Raw genomic sequence first — 19,961 nt, 5'->3', positions numbered from 1 at the left:
GATGCATAGGGGTACGTGTACCCCAATGTTTATAGCAGCACTCTCAATAATAGCCAAATTTTGGAAAGAGCCTAAACGTCCATCAACTGACTAATGCATAAAAAAGATATGATTTATATACACAATGGAATACTACTTGGCAATGAGAAAGAATGAAATCTGGCCATTTGCAGCAATGTGGATGGAACTGGAGGGTATTATGCTAAGTGAAATAAGTCAGTCAGAGAAAGACAGATACCCTATGTTTTCACTCATATGTCGATCTTGAGAAACTTAACAGAAGACCGTGGGGGAAGAGAAGGGGGAAAAAAAGTTATAGAGAGGGAGGGAGGCAAACCTTAAGAGACTCTTGGATGCTGAGAACAAACTGAGGGTTGGTGGGGGTGGGGGAGAGGGGAAAGTGGGTGATGGGCATTGAGGAGGGCAGTTGGGATGAGCAGCGGGTGTTGTATGGAAACTAATTTGAATAAATTATATTTTTAAAAAAGTTCAATTTGGACTCCATGGCCATGCACAGTTTCCCATGGCTGACCATCTTCAGAACCTCCCAAGATTATAGTCCTAGGGAGAGAATACAGTAAGGAGTCTGGAATAGTAAAGAGCATGTGGTAAGCACTAAAATAATGTATATTGAATGAATAAATATTGAATAAATCCAGGAATGCCCAGTAACCGGCCCACAGAGTCTTCAATGGTAGTGACTGAATAAATAAGTGATTAAATGGTAGAGTTATAAATAAATAAATAATTAATTAAATAAATAAATAAATAAATAAAACTCATTCATTCCCATCTCAGTCCTGATCACACATAAAACTCCTTTCCAGAGATTTCTTTTTCACAGGCTTTCTACAATTTTCTTTTTAACTTCAGATTTTATTCTGAATTTTCCCTCTCCTATACAACCAGTCTCATTTTAGGACAAGTTACTTTCTTTCTCCTCAACAAAAATGTATTTCCATTCCTCATACCTTTCTTACCAAAAACACATATCTTACTTTCCTTGCATACAGAGTTATTTCCCATATTATTTCCCATATTATTTCCAGTAGTCTTAGTTACAATTATTAGAATTCTAAATGCTTAGAGACTTTAATTTCTAGTAAAAACTAAGTAGTAAAGCAATTGTGAGCTGTTAAACCAGAACCATTTAGGTCAGCAAATTTCTGGATATATTTCATCATTCCTAAAAACATTACTTTTCACAATACCATTTTTCATAAAGCATAAAATATGATTACTAACAGACCCAAGTTATTGTTAGTTTCTCTGTAATAGGACAAAAGTGAATAAGCTTATTTTTAGTGATCAACGTTTCCATATTTTATCCAACTTATATATCCAGTGAGTTCAACCAGTTTATCATCTAATCCAGCAAAGATTTAAAGTTTTAGGTTGCCACAGATTTTGGAAGCCACTCACAAGTTTACCTACAGGCCTTTTTATCTATTCAACCTACTTGTTCTTAACGATTTTGCAGACAAAAATCAACCATCACTTGAAGCCATTTTTATTGACAAGGTGCTACAGATGCACCATACATTCAGGTAGAATAAAAGTGGATTACTGTAATAAGTTTGATGTTGATAACTCCAAAAGATATGCTGATGCTCAACAAACTTGGATTTTAATTTACAAGAGATTATCACAGATCTTGTGAACTTGAAAAGCATTTGCATTAGTTTATATTTTGGAGTTCTAGAGTGCCCAATTTTTTTTAAGTTTATTTGTTTATTTTTGAGAGAGAAGAACAATCAGGCGAGAGGGAGAGAATCCCAAGCAGGCTCCTCGCTGCCAGCACAGAGCCCAACACAAGGCTCCATCTCACAAACCGTGAGATCATGACCTGAACCAAAATAGAGAGCAGGTCACTTAAACGACTGAGCCACCCAGGCACCCCAACAATGCCCAATTCTTACAAGCACTTGCCTTTAAATCAAATGGAGTTCTTTTACAAATTACTTTTAACAACCATCCGGAGGTCAAACATAGCACACTTAGACACAAAAACCTTATTAAGATTTGTACTTATCCTTGATGACAAGTAAGTCTATGGAAGCTGCGGGCCAGGTTTGAACAGGGGTGCTTTAGTAGTTTGGGCCCTGTTTCATAGGTCAAAAGCTCCAGAAATCTTTTGGTCTCTTTTTCCCGAGACTCTTTTTATATTTTTACTGGAAAGGCTATCGTCCTGGGTGATCCGCAGAGAGAAGGCAGCCCCAGTATCAAGGAAAAAGCCAACTGGCTCTTCTACTAGGGCCACAGGTGCTCCTTGTGGGAGATGAGGATCTGATTTTCTATGAGGGGCACCTGGAATGATTTGGTTTTGCCCATCCCCTCTCCTTCCCCGGGGCAGTATGGGCAATCCCATTCCCAGCGCTCCTCGTGCTTACAATACACACACTGACTGTAACCCTATCTTGTCTTTGGTATCTTGGTCCCACGATTGGGACTAGGGACACTCACCCATGGGGCCTTCCTTTCCTCCCCTGAGTTACCTCATGCAGACTGGAGCCACTGCCACAACGGCAGTCTGTCTTCATTTTCTTGTCTTCTTCTTCACCCTCTGTCACATATCAGTTATTGAATACCCTAAAAGCTGTCTCTGTCCACTGAGTGGAGTTAGTGTTGGGACCTATGGCCAATTTTTGAAGTTTTCTGCAGATATCTGGAGCACTTTGAGATATGCAACAGGTATTAAGGGGCGCCTGGGTGGTTCGGTCGGTTAAACGGCCAACTTCAGCTCAGGTCACGGTCTCATGGTCCTTGAGTTCAAGCCACAAGACGGGCTCTGGACTGACATCTTGGAGCCTGAAGCCTGCTTAGGATTCTGTCTCCCTCTCTTTGTCCCTCCCCTGCTCGCCACACTCTGTCTCTCTCTCAAAAATAAACATTTAGGGGTGCCTGGGTGGCTCAGTCGGTTAAGTGTCTGACTTCAGCTCAGGTCATGATCTCACAGTTTGTGGGTTCAAGCCCCGCGTCGGACTCTGTGCTGACACCTCAGAGCCTAGAGCCTGCTTCAGATTCTGTCTCTCTCTCTAACCCCTCCTCCACTCACACTGTGTGTCTCTCTCTCAAAAATAAACATTAATTTTAAAAAAATTTTTTTAAATTAAAAAAATATATTTAAAAAAAGGAAGAAACGGGTATTAAGGACCACTTGACTACCTTGGGCCTCAGGGTCCCAATTTGTATGCATTTTTACAGAATCTCACAGCCTCTCTGGGAAGACTGATGGGTTTTTAAACAACACAACAATGTCAGGTATCTGAGACAAAGACCAACCAGGTATCCAGGCCCTAAATGAGCCCTCAGTAGATTGTTCCCGCTTTGCTGGGCGGGTGCTTCTGAGTCTCTGAACAGCCGGCTGCTGCAATCCTTCAACCCAGGGATGATTAGGCTGGATTTAAAGGAGCATTCAATCCCCCAGCTTGACTTGAACAAAGTAGGCTTGACTAACGAGATTTTTTTTTTTTTTTTTTTTTGCCGATTACCCACATTTTGTGAGACAACTCGAAGAGTAACTCTTCTAGCTGTGCTGTGGGATCAGCACCACTTACCTCCGTGGAAGGATCTTCTGAACAGAAGGCTCAGTGTAGCTGCTGGGTCTCCCAATGGGGCAGTGAGGCCGCTCCAGCAACACAGGTTGAGACAGTTAGGGACTATGGAACAGGCTCCAAGTGAAAAACCTTATGCACCTGGGGCTGTTATTGTTAAACTGCTTCTGTTACAGAGCAGAAGGAGACTGTGACCACGACGTGGCCCCATATACAAGTCTGGCTTAACACAGAAGACTCTCGCTCCCAAAAGTGCCAACCTGAATTGCCTGCCAATATCGACCGGTAGGGACACGGCCCTTCCAACCAATCAGGATGAGGTGGCTTTTTTTTCTCTTATTAGCGGATTGGATTGGAGCGGGAAATTTATGTAAGCGTAGCCTCCCTCTTTATAAGGTACCTCCCTTCAGCTAGACCTGTAACACCTGTTAAAACCTTGCAGGTGGCTTTGACTTTTGGGTCCAGCCTCGTCTCTATGCTGTAGGGTAACACAGGCACCAACAAGGGAGAGTCCCCCCAAAGAATCCTCGCTTGGCCCCAATAGCCTGGGCAGCTGCTGTTACCCACTGCTCTGCCCGTGGGAAACCAGGGAACTGAAATATAGAACCTCAGAAGGACGAGAGTGTCATCTGGGTCACCAAATCTGTTACGGGACCAAAGTTGGTCCGCTTCTTGGTGACCTATAGACAGACTGCACCAGATGGGAGTTGCCTCACAAGGTCCTCATGTGCACAAACAATGAGATCACAGGGTGTAATTTCCAAAGCAGTGACCCCCTGAACAAGAGAAGACAGGCTCCTGTTAGTAGGGCTTGGGATGAACATTCAGGGGATTTTACCATTATAATGAGGCTGAAGCATTTTTTGATTCATCTGCTAAGGTGTCTTCTTCAGATTTTTCTTTTTTCTGTTCCAGCATTTAAGTTAGTTTTCAAAAAGTATGACTGAGGCAGAAGCTTCTAGGAGTTTGAGTTCAGGAGGTCAGTCCTGAGTTCAGGGCCAGTGACAAAATGGGCAATAGGAAGTGTTTTAAAATTGATAAATCTAGAAGTAGCTGTAGAGCATATTATTTTAAAAATAAGAATTACCACAAAACAATTAAAAATGGTTGCCTCTAGGGGTGAGGAGGGGACTGTTTTTCAGTAATTTTTGGTAGATTTTTTCCAAGTGACATGCATGTTTATAGGTCAGAACATTTCAATGACTTGCAAAGGAAAAATGACTGGTGTAGGTAAAAATGTAAACAGTTTCCTACAACTAACAATGCTCAAGTCCATCTGACAGAAGACAATTCACTCCGCCCTTAGGCAAACTACACTTTTAAACACCAATTTTAAAAGTGTGAAAATTACATAAGGAAATGATACAACCTATAGTATCACTAGTTTTAAGTCAAATGCTAATCATTAGGAGAGGAGGAAAAAGGTGAAGGGTGGCAAAATATGCCGCTCCAAGACATGCTTACTTCGGCATAACGACAGTTGCGATCTAAAGACACAGAAAAAAAAAAACAGGTACAAGAAGGGCACTTTGACTCTGCCCTTTTTCTTTCTGAAAACAAGCTAATACTTGTCCTCCCCATTCTGAAGATGTCCTCCCTCAACCAAAAGGAAAGTACTATCCTCATTCAAGGGCAGGATGTTGAGACTGAGAGAATTCTATACAAAACCTTTTTTCTTGGCTTCCTCACATAACTTATCTGCTTTTCCACAGCTGCCTCTCTTTGTTCAACCCAGTATCAAAGCCTTTAGGTTATGCCACGTCTTTGGGTCATCTCCTTATGAGGGCTTCTATGCCACCGAAAACTTGTATTAAATAAAGGTTTCTTTCCTGTTCGTCCGTCTTGTGTCAGCTTAATTCTCAGGCCCAGCCAAAAACCCAAAGAAGGGGAAGGTAACATTTTTCCTGCCCTGCAAAGGCAAACCCTAGATACATGTTTATTCCATTAATGCATAGCAAACAACCTTAGTTGTTTACATCCCTATTTTCTGTTGTATGAAAACTAGAAGCTTGGTGTTAGAACAGAGTGATAACGCTTGGTACGCAATAGTATGTTGCTCCTGGATAAAACTTATCCTTTGGCTTATTTTTCAGACTAAACTGCTATTTCCCAGTGCAGCCTATAGTCGATGTTACGAGGAACTATGATGAAAAAGATGTTCCCTGTTCAATCATGTTTTAGGAATGTTTGGTTTCTTTATTGTAGATCTTCTCAGAACCATCATTATGTTAATGTAATGGTGATTCTCCAGGAGAAGGATATTCCTCCATGCCTCAAATGGTGAGGCGCTTTAAAATGTTTGTTAAACTTTAAAAGGAAGACAAAATTTAAAAAAAAAAACAATGTTTTTTTGATGGTAAACATCCATTACAGAAGGGATTAGGAGGCAGCTATTAGTAGGTTTAGGGTAATCTTGAAATCTGAAAATCTAAAATTTCCTCCGTAACTTAAAATCTTTCCCAGGACTGATATCTTTTAAGGTCTCCTGGTTATGTGGCAGCATTTGTGAGGTACACTAAAGTTTGTAGTTTAACTTTTTTTTTTTTAAGTAATCTCTACATCCAACGTGGGGTTCAAACTCATGACCCCGAGGATCAAGAGTCACATGCTCTACTAACTGAGCCAGCCAGGTGCCCTGATACACTGAAGGTGTTATGGTGGTTTTTCTAAAAGAGAAATTCATTCTGTTAAAATCAAATTTAACAAAACTTTTTTAAAAGAGACATTGGCTGCTAAAAGAGATTTCTGAATGTCAATTTATTTTTGTGTTTTTCAAGTCAAGATTATATGAACTATGTATGAACTACCCAGTTTTTAGATAGCAGAATAAAAAGAACAAGCAAAGGTTGTACAGGATATCTGATTCTTTTTAATCTGAACAGAAAATAAGTAAGTATACAAGTTTGCCAAAGAGAGTGGTAAAAACTGAAAGTTATGTATTATGGAATCAGTACATCAAGTTTTACTTTGGTAGCCGGTGATTCTCATAGTTAATTCTGCAAAAAACCAAAATCGGTTATACAGAAATAAGAATATAAAACGCCCCTTTCTAAACCCTAGTTTGATAAAACTGATTTCATATCTAGCTTATTGATAATATTCAGTTTCAGTTTTCCCTGTGCAAATAATACAAGTCATTAATGTGGTTTGGTGAGCTGAAATCAATTTCTCTTAGGATAGTTCAACATAATAACCCAAATATAAAAAAGCTATTCAAGATTCACAGAGATAAACCAGTGCCTAAGAAACATAATTCACCCATGTGCATAATCATTTATAACATATTTCTCCAACATAAAATCACGGTCAAAGACAGTGATAACATTGCATACTCAGTGCATTACTTCCTGTAGTGCATTCCTATGGCTCATCCGGAGTTTAATGCCGTGTAACCACCATACTTCTAATGAATGGGTTTCTACCATACACAAATCCATCCGATTCTTTTTAAAAATCTAACACTCTTAAAGACCTTGAGCTTGATATATAAGGACTTTGTGTTTTAATATCCCAAACATTGGGAAGATCAGGTGTGAAACATAGTAACCACCCCTTGTAAGCAAGACTGCACATAAATTTTTGTTATATCACCACAAAGAACCCTCAAAACAACTCAATACTGCAGATTGAGAGGGGCACATTTATGATTTAGCCAAAGAAAATTCAAATGGCTTTCCTGGAGTCAAATGTACCCCAAGACACATATACAAGGAATGAGTGTAGTGGTGGCAGCTAAAGAAATCTGCCACCGTGTAATAAATGCTATTATGCATTGATGTTGTACATTTTGATAATACACTGATTTGTTTCCCACTACCATGGAGCACAAGAAAATGAAACTCAAAACTATCTTGTTAGAACAGGATAAATGATGACCCCAGTTTTTAATAGGGTTCTTCACTGAAGGAAAAGATAGAGCCATCAAAGTCAAATTAGCTGACTTCAAATGGTTTACATCCCAGGATGAATCAGGTTACACTGATTTAAGCCCAATTTAATTTAGGCAGGTTTTTAACCACAAGAATAAGGACATTCTTAGTACATATTAATAATTAAACCAACATATACACAATTAGCAATCTCCTATATAATATTAATTGTAACAACTTGTTCTCAATCATTTCATAGCTAATTTGTTGCTTTGTTTAAAAACAAACAAGCTCAACTTTATTTTACAATGTACTGTATATTTCTAAGTGTGTTCTGTAATGAATTCATTGAAGCAGTACAGCTCTCTGGATTCTAAGAGCCAAACTCAACTGTATCTTCTGTTATCTGTTTGAATTCATAATTGCCTCTCCCATCCATATGCAGGTAGTACTGTAGGAAAGAAGCAGGGGAGAAAAATCAATGACTAAGAGAATTTCCTTTTTGTCAGCAATTTATGTAGAGGTTATTATGCAAGAGTACGACTGGGAATTACTTTAAGCTTTACTAAAACTGTCAAAAGTTTTATACACAGAAAGGTAATAAGACTAAATGAAGACGTCTTATCTTTTTTAAAAATAGCAACAATATAATTCTGCTTGGAGTGGATATAGTAGTTTCCTTTATGAGAACTAAAATACCAGAATTCCTTATTATCTTGAAGGAACCAAATGTATAAGCCTCCTACAAATCAGAATGCTTCTGTAACTCCACAAAAACAAGGATCTGATCTTGGTTGTGTAAAAACACACTGATCAACAGGGCAGTCTTGAATACTTCCTTTATCTGGTTTCCTGGATCAGTGTGGGACCTCTAACTCAAGGCTTTTGTTAGTTCTTGGTCTTAGCAGAGGAGGAAAAGAGCTATACAGAGTTCCTATATACCCTATCCACTGAAGACACTTAGGACGGCAGTTACAAAGGCTTCTGTTTTATTTAGTGGCTTTTTATTTACAAAAAGGACTTGTTTTTCCGTCTTCTATGTTGTTATTTCTTAGCTATTGTGGCCTCTGACATCGTAACGTGTCACCCCTCCTTCACATAATCACTTCTTGATGTTTTTGCTTGTGTGCACCACCAGAAAAAGAGGGGAAATCAAGCCCAAGTCCTCTCACAGCCCTCTGGCTGTAATGTTTATGAACCCCTGAGAAAACACAAAGGCCTGGACATTTTTTAAACTGCTTTGTTATTCACTTTCTCACTTCATTCATGAAAAAATGGTCAAATTATGTCATAAGATCATAAAAAGAATCTTTAAAAGTCAAGCAGCTATACAGAATTCCATTATTTTTCACAAAACACTTTCATAGAGGCTATCTCTCTGATCCTCATGGTAATCTAGGAGACAGGAAGGCAAGGATAAGAAACTTTATTAATGAAGGAATCAACTGATGCCAGAAACAGTGGTGCTTAAACCCAGGTTTTCTGACTTTAAATCCCATGCTCTTCATTTGATCATTTGTACACGATCACATAAACCATAAGGTTCTTGGGGGTAAAGACAGTACTCTGTAACCCTCAAGGACATTTATGTAGCCCAGTACTTGGTGAAAACGCTGCTCCATGAGGTATGTATTTTAAGGCACAAGATACCCTATACCATTGTTCTAATTTTTCTCAAACCCGTTCTTCTACCTAAAATGTATCATTTAGGAAGAAAAAGAAGGAAGAAAGAGAAAAAGAAAGTAGGGAGGGAGGGAAAATGAATCAACAGGGTTTAGTTTGGGGTGTGATCACCTTACATCAAGAGCTGAAAAGAACTGCCACACCGAGAATGGCTCTGCTTAAGCACCAGAATAAATAGGGTATTGTACCAGTGCAAACGTCACGCAATCTCTGTGTAAATTATAGCGACTACTTAATGATTCTATTTTGTTACAGTGCAATGGTAAACATAGCCGACATTATTCAGTTTCCCCTTTATAGCCATGATCTCACTAAAAATGTCCCTAAACCTTCTGCCATCTAATCCTCGAGACTCTTTCCCCTCCTGCCAATACTGGGTAGTGAGAAAAACTTTACTTAGCAATAGCTGTGATAAGGGTGTGTAAATTTTAGTCAGTTATTATACAACAGTCATTTATAAAAAGAGAGAACCACAAGTGGTTTTCTAGTATCTCTCAAATACAATGAAGGCTTGTTTATATGTATTAGAACTTTCAAAACTGACAACTACAATAATATTTAAGAAAAAACGATTTTATTTTATATACCTGAAATAGAATCACCTTTTGTACTTCAAGGTATGTATTTAAAAGGGAACACACACCAAGAAATCTAAAAGCATATAACCACCTGAATGCACATATTTAAATAAGATAAAATTCCCCTATACCATTCAATGTTAAGAAATACAAACCTCATGGTGTTTCCAAAGAGACTTTCTATGTGACACAGTAAAGAGGGTGATGCCGACCTAATAGAAGAAAATGATTTAGGTTTACATCAATAACACAGAATCACAAATTAAAGTAGTATATATTTTTAAGCTATTAAAATGACTGTCTTCAGAAGCTATAGTTAAAAATCAATGTGAAAGAGAAAAAATTACAACGGACGCCGATGTTCAAGGTAACGCAAAGTACTGACCATTGACCACATAACAAAAACAAACAGGTATCAATAAAGTCTTTAAAAATAAAAAAACAACAGGTACTAGCATTAAGTATACTATTTTGTATGGAGCAGAAAATATACATCCCAACACATTTCCTATTTTACTGCGAAAAATATATGAAAAGGGTACAAGAACAGTTAAAATAGCAAAAGGTCAAAATCAGGAAAATTAAATCTATATAATACAGTGTTGTCTACAGTACATCTGTTTTTCAAATACAGGATCATAATCCTTTATTGGAACCCCTGTTTTGGAATAGGTCTTGGAATTCAGATTTTGGAAAAGTAGTAGTATCATCACCGGAGGGTTCTGGGAAAGAATTCTGTAATTAAACACATGAATGTTTCTGTGGCAGCATGTAAGAACACTGACATTGAGACGTCTAAGAGTTTAAATATCTTTTGTTAGTTTAGGCAAGGTTTGGCTACCCAGTTGAGCTTGCTGCAAAATAATGAAAAATCTTGTGGTTTTAAAAGGTTATTGGTTTTCATTTTTTTATTTTGTTTTTAATTTTTTTTGAGAGAGAAGGAGCAAGAGAGCAGAGCAAGCGTGAGCATGAGTGGGGGAGAGGTAGAAGGGGAGGGAGAGAGGGAGGGAAGGAGAGAGGGAGGGAAGGAGAGAGGGAGGGAAGGAGAGAGGGAGTGAGGGAGAGAGAGAGAGAATGAGAGCAAGAGAGAGAGAATATCTTAAGCAGGCTCCACATCCAGCTCGAGACCAACATGGGAGCGGGGCGGGGGGAGGCTCAATCCCACGACCCTGGGATCATGACCTGAGCTAAAATCAAGAGTCAGACGTTTAACCAACTGAGCCACCCAGGCGCCCCAAAAAGCTTACTGGTTTTTAAACTGTACATAAAGATTTAGACTGTAATAAAGATTAAAAACAAAACACTAATCAATATAACTACAGATGCTCTGGATCAGTAGTTCTCAACTGGGGACGGGAGGATTTTTATCCCTTAGAGGACACTTGGCAATGTCGTGGAGACATTCTTGATTGTCACAACTGAGAGAGCTACTGGCATCTAATGAATGGAGGTCAGAGATGCTGCCAAATATCCTATAACGCAAAGGAGAGCCCCCCACAACTAAGGATTACCCAGCCCAAAATGTCAGAAGAGTGGTGACTGAGAAACTCTGCTCTAGATCATGGTTTCCTAAAATGGATCTCTCAAGGCTGACAGAGATAAATGCCAGAATATCCAGAAAATTCCATCATGAGTTCTAATTTTATTTTCATTTTGATAATTTTTTAAAAATTAGCCTAAGTACATTCCGGATCATTTCGACATGAGATTTAAGTGCCCAAGTCTGGATTTATACTTCTGCTGGTACCAAGTGATTACTTAAAGTGACAGCACTTAAAGCTTTTAATGTGCCGTGACTTTGGATGTCACGTGGAAAGGTTCTCAAATTGGTCAGAAACTGCATGACAAAATAAGTTACTAATAAAATACATTTCAGTGGTACAACATTTATTTAATCTTTGAGAGCTCACTTCAGAAATTATTTATTCTTATGATTCCACAATAATTGGATCAGATCTCAACTTAATGAAAGCATTCTTTTTGTTAGAATTGCTGAAGATACATAAACAAAATTCAAAATATAAGATCTGGACCTCAGACTGTATCTTTCCATAATTAAATCCTAAACCAGTGGTTTGGTTTCAGCAAAACAGTATTTAGAGGTCTCTTTAATGTTACCAAATTGAAACTCTGTTTTGTCTGTACTTAATTTGTGAATTTACTAGTTTTGTGGCTGTAAATCAGCTCTAAGTTCAAGGGGCTCATACTTGATTTCATACTTATGCATATTCAATTGCTGTTACAGTAGTATAAGTTAAATTATCAACTGGGAGTCCCATAAGAATTTTTTTCTTTTAAATGGAATCTATGCTTTATAGGAGAATCACATCTTATGTGGGGACTCACAGCCTACAACTAGATGTAAGGGGAAGTCGCGTGGTCAAAACTACCAGCCTCTAAATCATTGATCAAATGGACTATACCTATAAATACCTCCAATACCTATAAATCTGAAAGTTTATATGAACAAATACATAGAGAAATTATAAATGACTGAAACGGATTCAAGAATAGAAAACAAACCATTACAGAAATAAAATCAGTAATGAAAATCTTCCTACAAAGATGAATGTAGCACATGCATTCCTTTGTCATCATGCCAATGCTTCTCAAACCTTAATGTGCATTTGAGAATTTTGTTAAAATGTGGACTCTGACTTGGTAGGGCCAGAGAGTCTGCATCTTAACAAGTTCCCAGGAGATGCTGCTGCTGCTAGTACCAACACTGATGGGTAGGAATTCACACTGTAAATATGCGATATGACCTTTTATATGTACTATAAACCCCCAAAGAACAGCTACAAGTTGTTAAAAGACTCCTGTACTTCGTTGACTTACACAATGCTGCGAATGGTTAGGATATACTGCTAGTAACCACTCAACAGTTACTTAAAGAAAGGGCTACCAAAAGAAACTTTGGTAAGAAAGTTGGAAGTAAGTTTAAATATACTATTTGTTTCAAATCTAAGATACGGCTAAAGAATTATATACAGAAATCATTTACAATTCTTTTTCTTTTATTCATATCTACTAATTATCATTTGAAATCTTTATTACAGTGGATACATCCTTCTTTGATAGTAATTTCGTTACTTAATAACTTGAAATCTTCTCTTTGGAAAGATATTTCGCTGGACACAGAGTACACAGAGAAGAATGACACAAACCCTAAAACTGAGAACCTAAAGTGCTTACCTTTCGACAATGACTGTAAATGTAGCCTTCCACATCCACACTCACAGCACTTGTGCATTCGTCCAAAATGGCAAACTGGGGTTTATGATAAAATAACCTTGCCATCTGAAGCACAGAAAGAAATATTTTGTGTAATCACAACATGCAAAAACTAGTAAGCTCAACTAGATTTACACTTAGTCTTGTAAAAGAAGTGCAAAAATTATTTTAACTCAAAAAATGTTTTCCCAAAACAGAAACAATATCAAAAAACCTGTTTTTACTGTCTTCCCAAACAAAGGGGAAAATGTAACACATGGGAAATACTGTTAAGAGTTCATCAAAACATTTAAGCTGTGATGTGAAATGAAGTTGAGTTTTAAACTATCAGAGAAAGTTCTCTAAACAAGATTAGAGGGTATATATTGTAACCAAATCTTGGAATTCAGACTCTAGATGGCTCAAGTGCAAATAGTGTTTACTTCTAAATATTCTGTTACCTTAGTCATGGCAATTGATATTAAGCTGCCAATTACTATTTCCACCAATTATTTTTGATTGCCCCTGTTTTATATCCCTGAGGTCAGTACTGGGTGTGCTCATTTTTTAAAGGCTCTGCAAATTTTGTAAGTAAAAATTAACATCAAGATCGTTACAGCTTCCATTTCTTTGATTGGCAAAAATGCTGAACATGTGCTCATTTATTTTCCATACGTATTTTATTTTCTGGGAATCATTTACCCTGATCCTTTGTCTAACAGATATTCCAGCTGGTCATCAGCCCCCAACAATGATCGCCATGTTGCAAGACCAATGGACACTTTTCCATCCTTACCCAATTTATCTTCTCTGCTACATGCAACTCAGATGACCACTTCCTCCTTCTTGAGAAAGTAACAGTGAAACCATAGTCTTAACGTTTCTTCTCACTTCTTAGGCTGCTTCCTCAGTTTCTTTTCCAGCATTTTCTTTTCTGCTGGACCACTAAATGTTGGGGTTCCTCAGGGCCAATTCCTAAGTCCTCTCCTCTTTTTCCTACATTGTCTGAGTGATGTCATTGAATCTCATTATCTCAAGTATTATTTACATTTGTAAACTCTCAATATGTATCTCTTGCCCATCCTTCTCTTCTAATCACGAGACTGATATATAAATATTCCTCTTTGATATTTCTATTTAGTTATCTGATTTTCCCCTTAAAATCCATTCATGTACTCCACCCCCATCTTAAACATTTCAGCAAATCACACTATCAAACAGCTGCTCAACCTAGAAGGCCATGAGTCCTCCTTGATCTTTCCCTTCTTCTCCTTCCTTCCACATTCCTACCCCTCATTTTTTTTAGTCCATTCGAGTAAGTCCTTCAGTCTTTTGTAGTCCATTCACTTTACTGCATCTCCAAAATCATGCCCTCAGCCCAGAATACAATCCTCTCCTGCCTAGAGGACCACAAATGGCCTAGTTCCTCTTTCACTCCTCTCCAATCCATTTTCCCTGTAACTAGAAGGATTCTTCAGAAATGTAAATCCAAGAATTTCACTCTTCTGCTTAAACCCCTTCAACAACTTCTCACTTCACTAAGAACAAAACCCAAACTCCTTAGCATGGCCCACAGACCCTGCATAATCGGATTTCTACTTACTTTCTAACCTCCACATTCTGGCCAAGGTATGACCAGGACACAAGGTGTCTAAGGCCAGAGAGGCTTAGCACATGTCATTTTTCTTATGTCTCAAACACCGCACCGCACTCTGCTTCTCGCATCTTTGAAATTTCTGTTTAGACCACCTCCTCAAACCTACCCTGACCCCTGTCCCACAACCTAAGCGGGTCACTCCTTAACATCTCTGCAGTGCTTCATAGGTTTTGAACTGTGTGTTGTCTTGTTTCTTTGTCTACTCCTCGAGGCATAAGCAGAGATTATTTTAATCACTACTGTACACTCGATATTTGCATGAAGGAAACATTTAAATACTTGATAAATTAATGGCCAGAACATAAGCAGCTCTCTTGGGGTTTGTATCTATTTGATGAGGTGAGGAAGGGGAAGCATTAAGTATAGACTATGAAGAAGTTCAGCTGTGCAGAGAATGAAAGGTACAGACGACAGAGGTTAAGGCTGAGTTTGCCTTTTAGATCAGGGAGACCTGGAATGTCTTTCTGAAAGAGAAGGACCGGAAGAGATTGAATACAGGGTGTGTGTCTGCACATGTGCATAACCGAAGGAAAGAATACGATAAAGTCAGAGGAGAGAGACACTGAGCTTTTCTCAAGAGGAAGGATGACATAGCCTCCAGACAGAATGAGGGAGGTCAGGGCAGCCTAGTGCAAGCTCAATGAAGAGGATTGGTTATCTAAAGGCATTCCACAAATGCCCCTCCTCTGTGTCCCCATGGAAGTCTCTGCATACCTACCTCACCACACCCAGCACATCGTGTAAAGATTTTCTCACGTGTCTCTCTCCCACTCCGCCATCAGTACTTGATCCCACAGTACGAGATCGTGACGTGAATAAGTCCATGACCCCTGCAGCTGTACTGCCACCTGAGCTGGACACGCCACCGCCTACGCCTCGGTGGTCACCTTCACCCCCAGCCTTGTGTGGCAGCACACTTCACTGTGCTATAGCTCACCTTCCTCCAAACACGGGGTGCTCCGCAGTTCCTGCCCCAGGGGACTTGTGAGAATTGAATGGAGAGGGCTTAGCCTACCGCCTATCATCTATTAAGCACTCAATAAAAATGAGCTGTCATCTCACTGACATAACAGCTTCTCTTTCTCCTCTGAGGAGAAGTTGAGCTGTTCTGCAGAGAGACATGGAGTAGGCAATGGGGTAGAAAGCCTGAGATTGGTAGTTTATAAATGATACTCATGGAAAATAAGAGAGGGGGGCAAAAGTAAGTAAATGATCGCCCGACCATGCTGTGAGCCCCTGGAAGACTGGAAGCCATGAAAGCGTTGCGGTACCAACCCCCGTCACTCTGATCTTTCCGCTGTGCTCAGGAGCCTACGTACACAAATGCCAACGCAAACAACTGCTCTTGGGCTGAGGTTGAGGTAATAAGAGGAAACAAAAAGTGGGAAAGGAAGTTAAAGGGAAGGGATCATTTGTTCATTCCTTTAAGAAATACTACCTGAGTACCTTCTATGTGCCAGGACCTGGATTATTAAGTTTGTACTGGACAGAAAGGAGGCAGAGTCAGAAGGAGACTTATCAATCATAAGAAAAGGGAGGGGTCAATATTCAAAATATCAGGGTGTCTGAAGCAAGGAGACAGTTGCCAATTAGGTAAAAGAAAAAGAATTGCAAAAATGGATTTAAAAAACACTAAAAACTTTATGACAATGGTATCTCTGGTAAAGGGGGTTTTGGCCCTTCTTTATACCTTTAAAAATATTCCAACTTTTCTATCATACATACTTTTTCATAATTAAAAAAAAAAAAAACTTTACTAAATAGGAAGAACAAGAATAGAGGAGTAGGAAAGATAACTATCAATCAGAGAAGTAAGATATTGCAACTTACGATACTGGGTAGAGCAACCCTGGCTGGTAATGGCTGGGCCCAAACAAGTGCAGGGGAGGTAAGGAAGATGTTACTTGAGACTGTGACAAACAGTGAGAGAAGGGACCTGGACAGACAGTCCACTTGGACACTGGAGGCTGTATCACATATTGGTCAAGAGCAAGAATTCTGGGGGCGCCTGGGAGGCTCAGTCAGTTAAACATCTGACTTCAGCTCAGGTCATGATCTCACAGTTCATAGGTTTCAGCCCCATATCGGGCTCCACGAGGACAGTGTGGAGCCTGCTTGGGATTCTTTCTCTGCCCCGCTCCCACTCTCTCTCTCAAAAATAAATGAATAAACTTAAAAAAAAAAAAAAAAAAAAGAGCAAGAATTCTGGTGTCAGACCCACCTGCACTTGAATCTCCGTTCTGCCACTCAGTAGCCTGCAAGGCTTTCCCTGGTCTGTACCTTAACTGACAGGGTTGTCAGGAGAGTTAGATAGAGTTTGCCATGCAAAACCAATCCTTCCCTCGTGTTATCCCAGTGCACCTTCCTTACAGCTGTAACTGAAGACTGCCTTGTGTGTGAGATAGCTGAGAACATCTGTATCTCCTCACTCAATTATCAAGGGCAGGCACCTATCTCAGTGCCTGCACAGAGCAGATTCCCAGCTAATAGTGAACTCTGTGAAAATTATACCATAATTAAGGTTTTTTTCACTAAGATCATGGAATAATAATCTCATTTCCCTACATTTATACTGACGTTTTTCAAGGAACTTTTAGAAATGTGTTCACCAGACCTCCCTTTATTCAAAGGTATTACTCCATTCCCTCAAATTTAAATGTGACTTTCCTTACCCAAAAGTTCTTTTGGTTCATCTGTTTATACCAACCATCACTCTTACAGATTCACTGTTTGGGGTGGTTAGACCTTTCAAGCTTATTACTCCTAAAAAATTATAATTTTTATAACTTATAAAAATTATGTCCTCTCTTCCCTCAATTGTTTACTTTGAAAATTTTCAAGCCTACCCAGAACTGTAGGAACAGTAAAGTGACCACACAAAAACTCTTCGCCCAACTTTACCAACATCAACATCTGTTGCATTAGCCTTCTCTCTCTCCCCACAAACCTTTTGAAGGTAGCAAAGCAGTATGCTCGGTTTTAAATTTCACAGTCAGTTCTACAAACACTGGTCTACACAGAACACACCTGCCAATGGCTTGGTCGTGCAGCCCTGTCATGGGTAAGCTCCTCCATTTCCCAACCAACTCTAGAGTGGCTCATCTGGTTTTATTTTATTTTTTAATTTTTTTTTCTAACATTTATTTATTTTTGAGACAGAGAGACAGAGCATGAATGGGGGAGGGTCAGAGAGAGAGGAAGACACAGAATCTGAAACAGGCTCCAGGCTCTGAACTGTCAGCACAGAGCCCGACGCAGGGCTGGAACTCACAGACTGTGAGATCATGACCTGAGGCGAAGTCCGATGCTTAGCCGACTGAGCCACCCAGGCGCTCCAGAGTGGCTCATCTGGTTTTACAGGGCTCCTTCTTTGGCCCTTGTCCTCTCCCTAACATATTCTCTCACTCCTCCAGACCTTGAACGTCTTATCTTCAAAGAAGGACTATCCCTTCTGTACCCTACACATAGAGTTCTTAGCTCAGCACATTTATTTTTCTTTCTCTGGATTTATACTGTGTCCATTTGTGAATCTTGGACGTCTTCTTTGAAGTCATGGTAACAAGAATTTAAATTTGCTCTACTGACTTGCAGTTATTTCTATAGTCATCTACTAAATTGATTCCAGAAACCCCAATCACTTCAAATTCTCACTCCTACCACCCAATTTCCATTTTGAGTGTGGCTGACATCTCTTTTCTTTTGTTTATGACTCATTCTTCACTCTATCAATTAATCTTATGCTATAGCACTAGCCAGACAAATCACTATTAAGTTCGTAAAGAATGGGTATGTTTTGGGAAAAATAATATGCAGTATCAGGGAATAGGAGGCAACAGAAAAGGGAGAATAGAATCTAAAGATAATGAGTAAGCAATTCAGCAATAAGCCATTTCTTTTACTGTTTTTCCTTAGCCACAGTTCTAATTTCCACAAGGTTAACACACTGGAAAAAAAATTCCTCTGGATCTGTGCAAACTATGGTATGCAGGGTTAGAAAATGACTCTTTAAAAGTTATCCCTCTTAACAGAGTACTCAAGGTATCACTCTTAATATGCAGTGTCCTGTAGTCAAGTTTGATCAGGAATAAGTTTAGACAATCACAAAATTAAAACAGTTCCTTGCAAACCCTTCTTCATATTAGGAAAATGTAAGAAATCTAAATAATTTTGGGTAGCAGATACTGAGCCCTGAAACCAGGACACACATAATGGTAGAGGGCAGGGCAGGAACAGAATAAAGTGGGAACAAAGTTAGAGTGGATGATTTCTACTAACTTCTGATATTTCAGAAAGAATAGCTTCAGTGAGAGGTCAACAGGAAAAAGATAGAAGACATCTTGGACTACCATATAACCCAGGATCAATGTGATGGAAAGTTTCCCCAACTTTAATTAATCCCCAATGAATTGATAGTAATATAATTAGAAAATTTATGGATTTTTCAGACTTCTAAATGTACATGCAAGTTATATATTTTCAAGCATTTCTATTATCATTTAAACTAATCCATTCAACAATACTTACTAAATAAAAGATTAAGATAAAACTGTGCGCCTTGATTAATCAAAATATTGGACTGTAAGAGTGACCCTAAGCAATCAGTTGCCCTGTCATGCAATGTAGTCCAAGAATAACTTACCGCCATTCTTTGTTTCTCTCCACCACTGAGGACATCCATCCAATCCTGAACACTGTCCCAGCCTCCTTCACGTTCAAGGATATGACCCAACTGGACATTATCTAAGTATTCCTTTAGTACCTTTCAGCAAAATGATTAAAGATTAAATCACACTTAATGTAAACCAACATTCTCTAGCTTGCTTTATTTTTTAAACTAGAATTGCTGTAATTCTACTGCCAATATTACTTAAAGGGGCACATTTCACAAAAGAATGTGGTACAAAGATAGCCCTAAATCCTTTACTTCCTATCTATGCTAACTTTGACATATGTGGTAGCTTAAAGAGAATAACACTATTGCATATAATTAAAAGATAAGGGCAATGAAAAAAAAAAGTAATAGTTTAAAGACAAGGTTAAATTCACCAAACCATATTTAAGCAAAGTAGTTAACATCTTACTCAACTTGGAAAGTTATAATTAATGATAAGGTTTTAGAAGGCTTTTCAGGCTAGGATAAACTACCTGGCAGTTAAAATGCTTAACTGATTAAGATAAAGAATCTGATATGGAGGATTTCCAGTAGGTCTAGTCCATAAGCATTTCCTTACTAGGTCAGATATCCCCTTCCTTTTCTGATCTTCTCTTCCATCGGGATATATCACTTGGTCTCGAAGTGTTCCAAGGGTCATATAAGGTCTCTGATAGTGGCAGAGCAAAAATCATTATAAGTGAATTCTTTAAAAATAAATGAAAAGATCTTTAAATCAAAGATAACAAAATAAAC

General features: G+C 38.8%; 1 protein-coding gene across 14 annotated transcripts in view; it reads right to left on the bottom strand.

The window, feature by feature from the left end:
- Positions 1–6,400: 6,400 nt before the first annotated feature.
- ABCD3 (ATP binding cassette subfamily D member 3) overlaps positions 6,401–19,961 on the bottom strand; it is a 163,833-nt gene continuing 150,272 nt past the window's right edge. For all 14 annotated transcript variants that reach the window (XM_053214481.1, XM_053214488.1, XM_053214489.1 and 11 more), the window contains 5 exons: positions 19,786–19,875; positions 19,194–19,313; positions 12,880–12,984; positions 9,840–9,896; positions 6,401–7,874 (listed from right to left, as the gene is read on the bottom strand). In XM_053214481.1, the coding sequence (XP_053070456.1) occupies positions 7,797–7,874; positions 9,840–9,896; positions 12,880–12,984; positions 19,194–19,313; positions 19,786–19,875 (450 nt within the window). In that variant the 3' untranslated portion in view covers positions 6,401–7,796. The remainder of the gene's footprint in view (positions 7,875–9,839; positions 9,897–12,879; positions 12,985–19,193; positions 19,314–19,785; positions 19,876–19,961) is intronic.

Source organism: Acinonyx jubatus, chromosome C1 (genome assembly GCF_027475565.1).
Source record: "Acinonyx jubatus isolate Ajub_Pintada_27869175 chromosome C1, VMU_Ajub_asm_v1.0, whole genome shotgun sequence".
Taxonomy (NCBI): domain Eukaryota; kingdom Metazoa; phylum Chordata; class Mammalia; order Carnivora; family Felidae; genus Acinonyx; species Acinonyx jubatus.
This window is presented reverse-complemented; position numbering and strand designations above follow the sequence as displayed.